At 41.4% G+C, this 11,887-nt stretch overlaps 1 protein-coding gene and 1 non-coding gene across 2 annotated transcripts in view; both read left to right on the top strand.

The window, feature by feature from the left end:
• KHDC4 (KH domain containing 4, pre-mRNA splicing factor) overlaps positions 1-11,887 on the top strand; it is a 16,732-nt gene extending 4,845 nt beyond the window's left edge. Inside the window, exons 3-13 of the mRNA XM_031064346.1 lie at positions 850-929; positions 1,417-1,469; positions 2,601-2,764; positions 3,328-3,539; positions 5,104-5,164; positions 6,263-6,320; positions 6,432-6,685; positions 7,491-7,646; positions 8,676-8,788; positions 9,831-9,922; positions 11,050-11,887. Coding sequence (XP_030920206.1) covers positions 850-929; positions 1,417-1,469; positions 2,601-2,764; positions 3,328-3,539; positions 5,104-5,164; positions 6,263-6,320; positions 6,432-6,685; positions 7,491-7,646; positions 8,676-8,788; positions 9,831-9,922; positions 11,050-11,249 — 1,443 coding nt within the window. The 3' untranslated portion in view covers positions 11,250-11,887. The remainder of the gene's footprint in view (positions 1-849; positions 930-1,416; positions 1,470-2,600; positions 2,765-3,327; positions 3,540-5,103; positions 5,165-6,262; positions 6,321-6,431; positions 6,686-7,490; positions 7,647-8,675; positions 8,789-9,830; positions 9,923-11,049) is intronic.
• On the top strand, positions 2,918-3,046 carry LOC115948873. Its single transcript, XR_004082639.1, has one exon.

Here is an 11,887-nt window from a genome sequence, read left to right as displayed (position 1 = left end):
CTATAATATAATATATCATAATATAATAAATTAGCCTTCTAAGAATATGGAGTCAGGTTCATAATTTCCTCCCTTCATCAGGGGGACCCTAAAAATGCCACCCCCCAGCAGCTCTGCTGCCTTGGCAAGGAGCTCTGGGCTTTCATAACCCTGGCCACCTTTCACCTTGTTCCTGAGGAGATAAGGTGAAATGAACTTGCAGTGAACTCTGTTCAGGGCTTGTTTCTTTCTAGGAAACTCGTGTTTTCTAAAGGGGTTTGTTGGTTTGTTCAGTAAATTGTTGTACTGATGCCTAAAACTAAAAGGGTTTAGTTTTTATATTTTTCAGGTTCTGTGCTGCTTTAGTAGTGGGTCTGGGTTTCACTTCAGGGGATGGTGAGCTCTGTTCACAGAGCAGGGAGACAAAACAATTCCTGCTCCAGTTGGGCACCAAGGACAGATGATCCAAATCTCAGGCCCAAGAGCACAAACAATGTGGGCTGAGGAGAGAAAAACAAGAAAAATGGGAATTCATGGGCTGGAACTGTAATTAGACAATTAACTCCAATATACTAATAGACAAAACTTATAATAGTGTGAGACCCCATGACCAGTCATCCATTTTTGTGACTATTTTAATAAATAGCCTTTTAATAAATCCCTACTTTATTAATTAACTCTGCCCAGCCTCTGTTCTAAATCAGCCTTCGCCAGGCATCAGTTTTGACTTCAGGGCCAGCATCAGCCTCTTAGCCCTTCATTAATGATTTCTGGGGGTTTTTACAAGAACATTGTTAAAGTTTTGGCATTCTGTGTGTGCCTTGTTTGTTGTTGGCGGGTGTTTCACTGGGTTTTGTACATTTTTTGCAGATCAGTCGTCTGAGTGGAGCAGCTGTCTCCACTCGAGGGAGGTTCATGACTGCAGAAGAGAAAGCCAAAGTGGGACCTGGGTTTGTATTTCTTTTTTTTTTTTTTGGAGGTTCTGCTTCTTTTCTCTGAGGTGACAAAGTGCTAGGGTTCCTGCTTGGTTGGTTCTCCAATAAATTTGCCATTCTGATGGTCCTGGGCTGAAATAACCACCCCAGCCATGACCCTGATGGATCACACTGTGCTCAACTTCTCCTCACACAACACTGCAACTTCCCAAATACACATTTCTTGCTGCTTGTAGTTAGTGAACCATTTATGGGCAAGATAATTAATGTTTTCAGTGCTGTAATTTTCTGAATCATCATCAACTCCTGAGTCATATTTTCAGTGCAGAGCTTTTCTGCCTGAGCACTGTGATACTCAAGGAATTTGTGTTCTGTTATCTGGAGGGCATTTCAGATTTTTATGAAGACTTTCTGCATGTAATGACTGTAATATAATTAGATTGGACCCGTTATTATTGTGTTGTCTGTGGGTTTAATTGAATATTTGACTTTTTCCTTCCAGAGATCGTCCTTTGTATCTTCATGTTCAGGGTCAGACACGGGAGTTGGTTGACAGTGAGTACAAAATATTCTGGTTTTTCTCTCCCTGTTTGTGATAAAGGCTTGGATTTGAGTTACAAACACCTTAGTGGTGATAACAGACTCCATTCAAACACTGATACTGAGATCTCTGCTCAGAAATCCCTGAGGTGCCATGGACTGCATTCATCAGGAAATTAAAATTTTGGATAGATTACAAGGAAGGTGGGGGAAGTGGGCAGGTACAGCTCTTATCTCACTGATAACACACCGAGATCCATGGGAATAGGGGTGAGACAGGGAGATCTATCAGAAGGGTCCACAGAGGGTCACGTCTGGTGCCACCACCCTGCTCAGACAGGGACATCCCAGAGCAGAGGGTGCAGAATGAGTCCAGCTGGGTCTGGGATCCCCAGGCAGGGATTCTGAATCGCCCAGGGCTGCTCCAGGTGCCTCTGGGATCCCCAGGCACGGAGGCTCCACAGCCTCTCTGGGCTCTGCTCAGGGCTGGGCACTGCCCAGGGCAGCAGTTCTGCCTCCTGGGCAGGGGCAGCTCCTGGGCTCAGGCCCTGCCCGTGGCTCTGGGGCCATTGCTGGGCCTGGAGCAGAGCCTGGGGCTGCTCTGACCTCTGCACACTGGGACAGACACAGGGACAGGCAGGGACAGACAGGGACAGACTGGGACAGACATACAGGAACAGACTGGGACACATGTAGGGACAGACTGGGGACCGACAGGGATTGCTGGGAACAGCCAGGGGGGACACACAGGGACAGACTGGGACACTCAGGGACACCCAAGAACACTCAGGAACACCCTGGGACAGACAGGGACACCTGGGGACACTCAGAGACAGTCAGGGACACACACAGGGACACCTGGGGATAGCCAGGAACGGCCAGAGACAGCCAGGGACAGACAGGGACACTCAGAGACCCCCAGGCACACCCAGGGCTGAGGTCCCTCTCAGCTGGGGCTCCTCTCCAGGCTGAGCAGCCCCAGCTCCCTCAGCCTTTCCTGGGCAGGGACCCTTCAGGATCCTCTGTGATCCCATACAGGGATGCAAACCCTGAGCCCCACTGGGAGATGCAAAACAACCCTGTCATGTCACATTTTGCTTACTCTGGGCTGCTCAGTAAGAATGAATTTTATGTTCTCTCAACCAGGAGCTGTTAACAGAATCAAAGAGATCATTACCAATGGAGTGGTGAAAGCAGCCACGGGCTCCAGCCCCACGTTCAATGGGGCCACAGTCACTGTCTATCACCAGCCAGCCCCCATCACTCAGATAACTCCAGCTGTTGGCCAAAAACCTCCATTCCAGTCAGGGGTGAGTGAATTTTATTGAGTGTTACTGCTTACAGGATTTGCCTTTTACAAAGCAGATGTGTCACGTGTTATTTATTAAAAATAATTAACAAAATCACAGCACAAAAGCTGAAAAACCACCCTAAAAAAATCACCCCCACTTTGTGTTGTGAAATCTGGAGGACTAACAAGGCTGAGTCTGGAGAATGAGACTCAGGTGACAGTGGCCTCCTAAAAGAAAAAGGATGGAGAGAGCAGTCCTACCTCCAGAAAAGCCCAGGGCTCACTGTGCCATCTGACACTGACCCCTTCTGTCTGTCCCAGCAGTGGGATGTCTGTCCTCAGTGAAATTAGAGTGAAATATTAAAGCTTTTGCTGTTCATTTCCCAATGCATTATGTCCAGGACAAGTTGTCTGCTGATAAAAGCCTGCAGTTGGTGTTTACATTAAAATAGAAGTCAATTTTTACTTATAAACTAATATTTTTGCATCTGACACTGAACCCTTCTGTCTGCCCCAGCAGTGAGATGTCTGCCCTCAGTGAAATTAAAATGAAATATTAAAACTCTTGCTGTTCATTTGCAGATGCATTATGTCCAGGATAAGCTGTTTGTTGGGCTGGAACATGCTGTTCCCACATTTAATGTGAAGGAGAAGGTGGAAGGGCCTGGCTGCTCCTACTTGCAGCACATTCAGATTGAAACTGGTGCCAAAGTCTTTCTTCGAGGGAAAGGCTCAGGGTGCATAGAACCAGCATCAGGCAGAGAAGCCTTTGAACCCATGTACATCTACATCAGGTATGGGGGAGTTCCAAAAAAAAAATCCCGTTAGAAATCCATTTAAAAAAACCCCATAAAAATCCATTTAAAAATCCCATAAAAATACATTTTTTAAAATCCCATTAGAATCCATTTTTAAAAAATCCTATTAAAAATAAATTTTAAAAAATCCATTTTAAAAATCCCATAAAAAACCAATTTTAAAAAATCGCATTAAAAATCAATTTAAAAAAAAACATTAAAAAATCCATTTAAAAAAATTCCCATAAAAATCCATTTTAAAAAATCCCATTAAAAATTTTTAAAAATCCCATAAAAAATAAATTTTAAAAAATCCATTTTAAAAATTCCATTAAAAATCCATTTTAAAAAATCCCATTAAAATCAATTTTTAAAAATCCCATTCAAAAATCCATTTTAAAAAATCCCATTAAAGTCAATTTTTAAAAATCCCATTAAAAAATCCATTTAAAAAAATCCCATTAATTTTTTTTAAATCTCATAAAAAATAAATTTTAAAAAATCCATTTTAAAAATCCCATTAAAAATCCATTTGAAAAAATCCCATGAAAAACCAATTTTTAAAAAATCCCATTAAAAAATACGTTTTAAAAAATCTCATTAAAGAATCAATAAAAAACCCAATTAAAAAATCCATTAAAAAAAAATCCCGTAAAAATCAATTTTAAAAATCCCATTAAAAATCCATTTTAAAAAATCCCATAAAAAATCCATTTTAAAAATCCCGTAAAAAAACCAATTAAAAAAAATCCCATTCAAAAATCCGTTTTAAAAAATCCCATAAAAAACCAATTTAAAAAATGCATTAGAAAAAAATCCATTTTAAAAATCCCATTAAAAATCCATTTTAAAAAATCCCATAAAAAATCCATTTTAAAAATCCCGTAAAAAAACCAATTAAAAAAAATCCCATTCAAAAATCCGTTTTAAAAAATCCCATAAAAAACCAATTTTAACAAATCCCATAAAAATCAATGTTTAAAAATGCATTAAAAAATGCATTTTTAAAATATCCCATTTTAAAAATCCCATAAAAATCAATTAAAAAATCCCATTAAAAATCCATTTTAAAAAATCCCATAAAAAACCAATTTAAAAAATGCATTAAAAAAAATCCCATAAAAAACCAATTTAAAAAATGCATTAGAAAAAATCCCATTTTAAAAATCCCATTAAAAATCCATTTAAAAAACCTCATAAAACTCCATTTAAAAAAATCTTATAAAAATCCATTTTAAAGAAATCCCATTAAAAATCCATTTTAAATAATCCCATAAAATTTAATTAAAAAGAAATTTTAAAAATCCCTTTAAAATCCATTTTTTTAAAAATCCCACAAAAAAATCCCAGTGGCCAATCAGGAATGTTGCTCAATCTTTAATCACTGTTGGAAATTCTTAATTTGGACTGATTTAATGCAAATTAAATAAATTTTTGAACCTGCTTTGACTTTGGAGATATCTCTAAAGTGATAAGAGTGTAACCATGTGCTGATAGGGCAAAGAAGAACCTCCCAAATTTGACAGAAAATTAATTTTTTTTTTTTGGTTGATTTTTTCAGTCACCCAAAGCCAGAAGGTTTGGCAGCTGCTAAAAAGCTGTGTGAGAACCTCTTGCAAACAGTGAGTAACTTACAAATAGGAGATTTCAGAGCCTTTTGTAGTTTGGGATGTGCGTGAAGGAATTGTTGATGCTTTCAGCATCATGTGTCTGCTCATAGTTTTCCCCTTCCAAGGATTTCTGTGTAATTCTTGTACAGAGAATAGATAATATTCCTCAGGAAGGAGCTGAGAATATTGGAATTTTAGGGGGAATAAAATGCAAACGGTTCCTGAGCAGAACTGGGGGTGAGGATAAGGGAATATCTTACAAAAATAAATCTGCTTTTTGCTCATTGCTCCAGCTTCCCCTCTTTGATATCCAGAGCTGCACTGGCTGCTTTAGGAAAGATAAAGGGATTGCTGTAGCAAAAGAGTTCTAGAAAAATCTCTCATACGCACAGAGAATATTCAATTTCTCAGCTTCCCTTATATGAATGAAAATAATAAAAGTCCTGGAGAGTCTTTCAGTTAATATAATAAGAAGATAATGGAGTATGGGGTACAAAGTTTCTTTTGGAAAATATTTGGAAGCTTTTTTATTTTCAGAGGCTCTGTTGAAGTAATTGATAATATTGAAGTAATTAATATTGAAGTAATTAATTTGCCACTCTCTTTCCTATGAAAAATTATATATTACATTACGTTTTTATATTTTATTATTATTATTTATTATATTTATTCTATTTTATTAGTATAGCTATTATTATATATATTTCATATTTTTGTATTTTATTATATGCTATTATTGTATTTTATTCTATCTTTAGTACATTTTATTATATTTGTATTATATTTTATTATTATATTTTATTTTATTATATTTTATTATTATCCCAGTATTATCCAAATATTGTAGTATTATTGTTATTATTATTAACGATAATAATAGTAATAATAGTAATAATAATAATAATAATAACCCAAATCTGCCACAGAGCCAGTAGGATCAGGGGGATGTTTATGGGGTTTTGGTGGGTGGATTGTTATGTTTGGGTTATTGCTGTCCTTGTGCACAGTGTGTTCTGTAATCAGCATTCCCTCACGTGGTTATGGGGAATTACATAAATGTCAACATTTATATTTTTATTTTTATTGTCTCATCTTTGAAATTCTTCGTAGGTTCACGCCGAGTACTCCCGATTTGTGAACCAGATAACCACTGCAGTTCCCTTGGCAGGTAAAAATCACCTTTGAGACTTCAAGCTCTTTTCCATTTGGGATTACCCTGGCTATTTTGGTGTCTGTGACAGAACTGAGATGTCCTTTTGTCCTTTCTCCCTCTCTGCAGGCTTCACCCAGCCAGCCACGATCAACAGCGTCCCTTCCCAGCCCTCCTATTACCCCTCCAACGGGTACCAGTCTGGCTATCCTGTGGTTCCCCCTCCTCAGCAGCCTGTCCAGCCTCCCTATGGGGTGCCAGGGATGGTGCCCCCTGCAGTGCCCCTGGCTCCTGGCGTCCTCCCAGCGCTGCCCACGGCCGTGCCCCCCGTGCCCACGCAGTACCCCATAGCTCAGGTGCAGCCTCCAGCCAGCACGGGCCAGGTACTGCCCAGGGTCACTCTTTGCTGGGGAGTTGGGCACTAAATCAATGAGAAAAGGCTTTGTAGTGCTTCTTTATTTCTCCTTCTTTAGGGCTTTATTTTTGCTTTTTTTGTGAGCTTTTTTTGTTGGTTTGTTTGTTTTGGGGTTTTTTTTGGGGAGGGTGTTTGGGTTTTTGTTGTTGTTTAGCTGATCCATCCTTCTGAGCAAATTGTTATGTTGGCAGCTTCCTACTACATTGTTCATATTGTTTTTCCCATTCTATTTTTCCTATTCCATTCTTCACCTTCTCCTTTTTCCCATTTCTCCTTTTTCCCATTTCTCCTTTTTCCCATTTCTCCTTTTCCCCATTCCATTCTTTATATTGTGCCTTTCACATTGTGCCCTTCCCATTCTGCCCATTTCTTCCTATTCTGTCCTTCATACTCTTGTTCTTCATATTCTATTCATATTCTATTCCTATTATTTATCTTCTATATTCCTATTATAAACTACACCTGTCCTCTTAACAGCAGGGACATTTTCAGGGGTTGGGGAGTCAGTTCAATTTCTGAGGAGCATCATCACACTCTGTGATGCCCCTGTGTAGGTGCATGAGTTTAAATTACAGCTGGGGATTAGTTTGAGGTGGCAGCATTCTCTAAATTAAATCCTTGTTTTATCTCTTCAGTTGTGAATTTTCCTCTGAGTTCTCTTAAATCTAGAGAAACTGTTTGTGTGTTCTGCTCCTTACTGCATTGAATGAATACTTTACATGCATATTATTACTTTTTTTTTTTCTGTTTTCTCTCTGACTTGTGCCCGGCAGAGTCCTCTGAGTGCTCCTTTCCTTCCTGCTGCCCCAGTAAAAACCAGCATGCCAACTGGTAGCCAGCCCCAGGTGCAGCCCCATCCCCAGGGCCAAAAGAGACGCTTCACCGAGGAACTGCCCGATGAGAGAGAGTCAGGACTGCTGGGATACCAGGTGGAATAAAATCAGCAATTTTCCTTCCCTCACCAGGCACAGATTGGGTTGTTGTTAGCCCAGGTTGTTGGAGCAGTTGTGCAGGGCCTTGGGCAGAGGGCAGTGGTTGTCCCAAAGCACAGGGCTCACACTTTGGTGTCTCTGAGCGGATGCACTGCTCTAAAGCTGTGGATGAATTCATTCCAGCTGCTTTCCATACCCTCAGCCCTTCCCAAAGATGAGTGCTGCATCCAGGTCACAGACATGACAAGAGTGTGGGACTGCTTGGCTTAAAGAGAAATAATTTGGGGCTTTATCTGGGGTCTTTAGGTGGGGCTTTTTGAGGGAGGGAAATGTAATAACTTCTAGTTTTTCCCATTTACCTTGCAGGTTACACTTGAGAGGATTTCAAGAAGCCTAGTTTAAAAACTTATTTATTTAGGTAGTTAGGTGGCTTTAAGAAAAGTAATTTTTAGGTAGTTAGATGATTTTAAGAAAAATAATTTTTAGGTAGTTAGATGATTTTAAGAAAAATAATTTTGAGTTCTTCCCATTTGCATGTGAGCAAAGGGAGTGTCTGTAAATATTTCTCTGATGCTGCACCCCTGCCACAGGCAGAGCCCTTAATAAAAGCTTTGCCTAGAGGCAATAAGGAGCTGCCTGTGTGTTAGAGCTAATGTTAGAATCCTGAGCAGATTCCTGTGGCATGAGCTCTGTTCAGCGTTCAGAATTAGCTGACTGAGGAGCTAATAGGTGATCCATGAAGGGAGCAGCTCTCTTTATTGTCCTGAACTGCTGACAGGGTGGAGTAGGTGGTGAGGAGTTTTCCAGAGTGGTGCTCAGACCTGTTTCCCACCACTCAGATATTTTTAGGAGAAAGCTGCCCTCGGATATTTTTAGGAGAAAGCATTTTGTATAGCAGTTAGGTGCTTAGAGATTCCTTCTGCTAGTTGGCTCTGAAAGGTTGGGTTTCCTAACAGTATCATTAAGGAGCTGTAGCTTTTGTTGTAGTTGTAGATTTGCTAATGCCGTGTGTTTTTCTGCTCATAGCATGGACCCATTCATATGACTAATTTAGGTACAGGCTTCTCCAGTCAGAGTGAAATCGAGGGAGCCGCGGCGAAGGCAGCAAGTTCCTCAGGAAAGGAGAGAGAGAGGGACAGGTGAGTGAGGAATCATGGGCAGGTTCTCCTGGTGCTGGTGCAAAGCTTATTTCAGAGATGTGTTTGGTGTTCTCTTCTGGGATTTGGGGATTGTTTGGTTGTGGGTGGGTTTCTTTTGTATTTCGGGTTGGGTTTTTTTAAGGAGAAGGGATGCAGGGGTTGCCTTTCGATGGTACAGAATGAAAATTGCTTCATTTCCACTCCTAAGCCTGTGTGGGTCTGGTATTTTGCCACTGTCACACATTCCATTGTACTGGCCCCAGCACAGACCCTCGAGGGCCACCCCTTGTTACTGGTTTCATCTTGGACATTGAGCTGGGGTTGTAATTCTTGGGACACGGCCATCCAGCCAGTTCCTTACCCCTCTAATTGTCCATCCATCCGTCCATCACCATCCATCCATCCGTCCCTCATCCGTCCCTCATCCATCCATCTCCCATCCATCCATCCATCCATCCATCCATCCATCCATCCATCCATCCATCATCCATCCATCCATCTGTCCGTCCGTCCGTCCATCATTCATCCATCCATCCATCCATCCATCCATCCATCCATCCATCATCCATCCATCCATCTGTCCGTCCGTCCGTCCGTCCATCATCCATCCATCCATCCATCCATCCATCCATCCATCCATCCATCCATCATCCATCAATCCGTCCATCCATCCATCCGTCATCCATCCAATCCATTCCTGTCCCATTAAGAATGTTGGGAGAGGACAGGCCTTGCAGAGCTCCAGGTAGGGGCCACCAATCACTCCAGTCCACCAGCACAGTCACTGGAAGCATCAAGGAATTGAAAATTTACCTCCTCAGCCCAAGATCTGAGTTAGAAATTCGATTTTTATTACTTTTGGTTCTTAACTTGGACTGATGGCTCCAGGTAGGGACCATCAGTCACACCAGTCACAGTCACTGCATGAGTCAGGGAATTTAAAATTCAGCTCCTCACACCAAGGTCTGAGTTAGGAATTTGATTTTTATTACTTCTGACTCTTAGCTTGGTTTAAAAAAGAAAAAAATCTTGTTTTAAACAGGCAGTTGATGCCTCCACCAGCTTTTCCTGTCACTGGAATGAAATCGGAATCGGATGAACGAAAAGGTGCGGGGTCTTTGCCAGGCAACCATGGTGAGTACAGTGGGTCACACACCCTTACAAGTCCAGTTTCCTTCCCCAAACACCCTTCTAAGTCCAATTTCCTCTCCCAGATGGTGCTGGTTTTAACACTTGCCTAAACTGGTGGGGTTTTTTTGGCTGTTGTGTGTTGAAGTGCAAAGCAGGTGACGTTGCACTGCTCTAAAATCACTGGTGCTTGCTGTGGTTATACACACAGGTGGCTTCTCAAAGCTTTAATAAATATCTGTATGAAATGAAGGGAGTTTAAACAAGTGAGGGACTAAAGACAGGGAGATTTGGCCCATCAGGCAGCACAGAATATGGTGGGGTTGTTTTGTGGCTTTGCATTGTTACGCACACAGGTTGCTTGTCAAAGCTTTAATAAATATCTGTATGAAATGAGGAGAGTTTGATTAAGTGAGAGACTAAAGACAGGGAGATTTGGCCCATCAGGCAGCACAGAACATGGTGGGGTTGTTTTGTGGCTTTGCACTGTGAGCAGCTGCCTCAGAGGCACTGAGGAGCGTGGGGGAATTCTGCTCAGGTGGGGATTTACACACATTTACACACATTTCTGGCTGCAGACAGCACAAGTGCTGCCAGGATTTCATCTTTCCTGTCACTCAGCAAGGGTTTGAACTTGTCAGACTTGCAGTTGTTGAACTCTGCAGGCAGCTCAGTGCTCTCAGCTCTGCAGGAACATCACCCAGCCTGGTTAACCTTAGTTCTTCTGCAGTCCTGCTCCCAGACATTGCTCTCCTGTTAGCTTCCTTTTGAGCAAAATTTCTGCCTTTCTTTACGTGTTGATCTCTTTAACGGTGAAATTGCCCTCACTGAGAGCCATTTGCTAACTTTACCTTTTCTGTGTGTTTCTTTCTTGTTTCTCTGTTCTCTTACATGGTTCTGATGGATCACATGGCTGTTGCTGGTGCTGTTTCGTGTGGCCTTCGACCTTGGATGACCATTGGCCTTGTGACCTCAAAATGGTGTCCAACTAACAATTTACAATTAACATCTTTTTTTATTATTATTAACTCGTTTTGGGGCATTTTATCTCTTTTAATTTGTTTTGTTTTTATTTTTTTTTTTTTCCTTCTTGGCGGGGGGCTGGGGGGGTTTGTTTTGTTTTCCCCTCCTAGATCATCAAGCCAAGAAGATGAAAACTGCAGAGAAGGGCTTTGGATTAGTGGCCTATGCTGGAGATTCTTCAGATGAAGAGGAGGAACACGGTGGCCATAAAAACGCAAGTACTTTTTCACAGGGCTGGAGTTTGGGGTACCAGTACCCATCCTCACAACAGCGAGCTAAACAACAGATGCCTTTCTGGATGGCACCATAAAAAAAAAAAAACAAACTGCACAAGAGTTTTCATTCATCTGGTTTTTCCCCCTCTAGCAATAATGCATGTATATTCCAGAATGAACTTGGCAAAGAGGTGTTGTTTTTACATTTGCAGAAGCCAATTTCCCCTTGGAAGGGCTCCTTTTTTTTTTTTTTTTTTTAATCTTCATTTTGGCAGTGTATTTGTCAATTTTAAAAAGGAGTATTTGGAGTAGCGTCCTGACTGGCCCAGTCCCTTGTGCAAGGGAGTGCTGTAAAGAGGAACCAGGGAAGCCTCTTGGGCCATATTTTCAGTTCCTCCCAGATAAAGGGAAGACTCAGTGACACTGACTTCACTCTGCGTTTGCATTTTTGGAGTGCTCCTGCTGTCAGCCCCAGTGATCTACTGGTGACTCAGCCTCAGTTTTGGACTTTAACCAGAGGGAAGAAACACCCAGCAGTCATGAAAAACTTGAGCATCACATTTGGGAAACTCTTGGTTTTATTTCAGACATCTCCTGTAACTCAGCTTGGTTTTATTTTGAAATGTGATTTTACCAGTCCCACGAGTTCTCATTCTGGCCAGATGTTGGGGTGGGGGATGCTCAGGTTTTTTGGATAGGTCCACTTTGCTCCAGGTGGACTTGGCACTGTAGC

Source organism: Geospiza fortis, unplaced genomic scaffold (assembly GCF_000277835.1).
Source record: "Geospiza fortis unplaced genomic scaffold, GeoFor_1.0 scaffold313, whole genome shotgun sequence".
Taxonomy (NCBI): domain Eukaryota; kingdom Metazoa; phylum Chordata; class Aves; order Passeriformes; family Thraupidae; genus Geospiza; species Geospiza fortis.
This window is presented reverse-complemented; position numbering and strand designations above follow the sequence as displayed.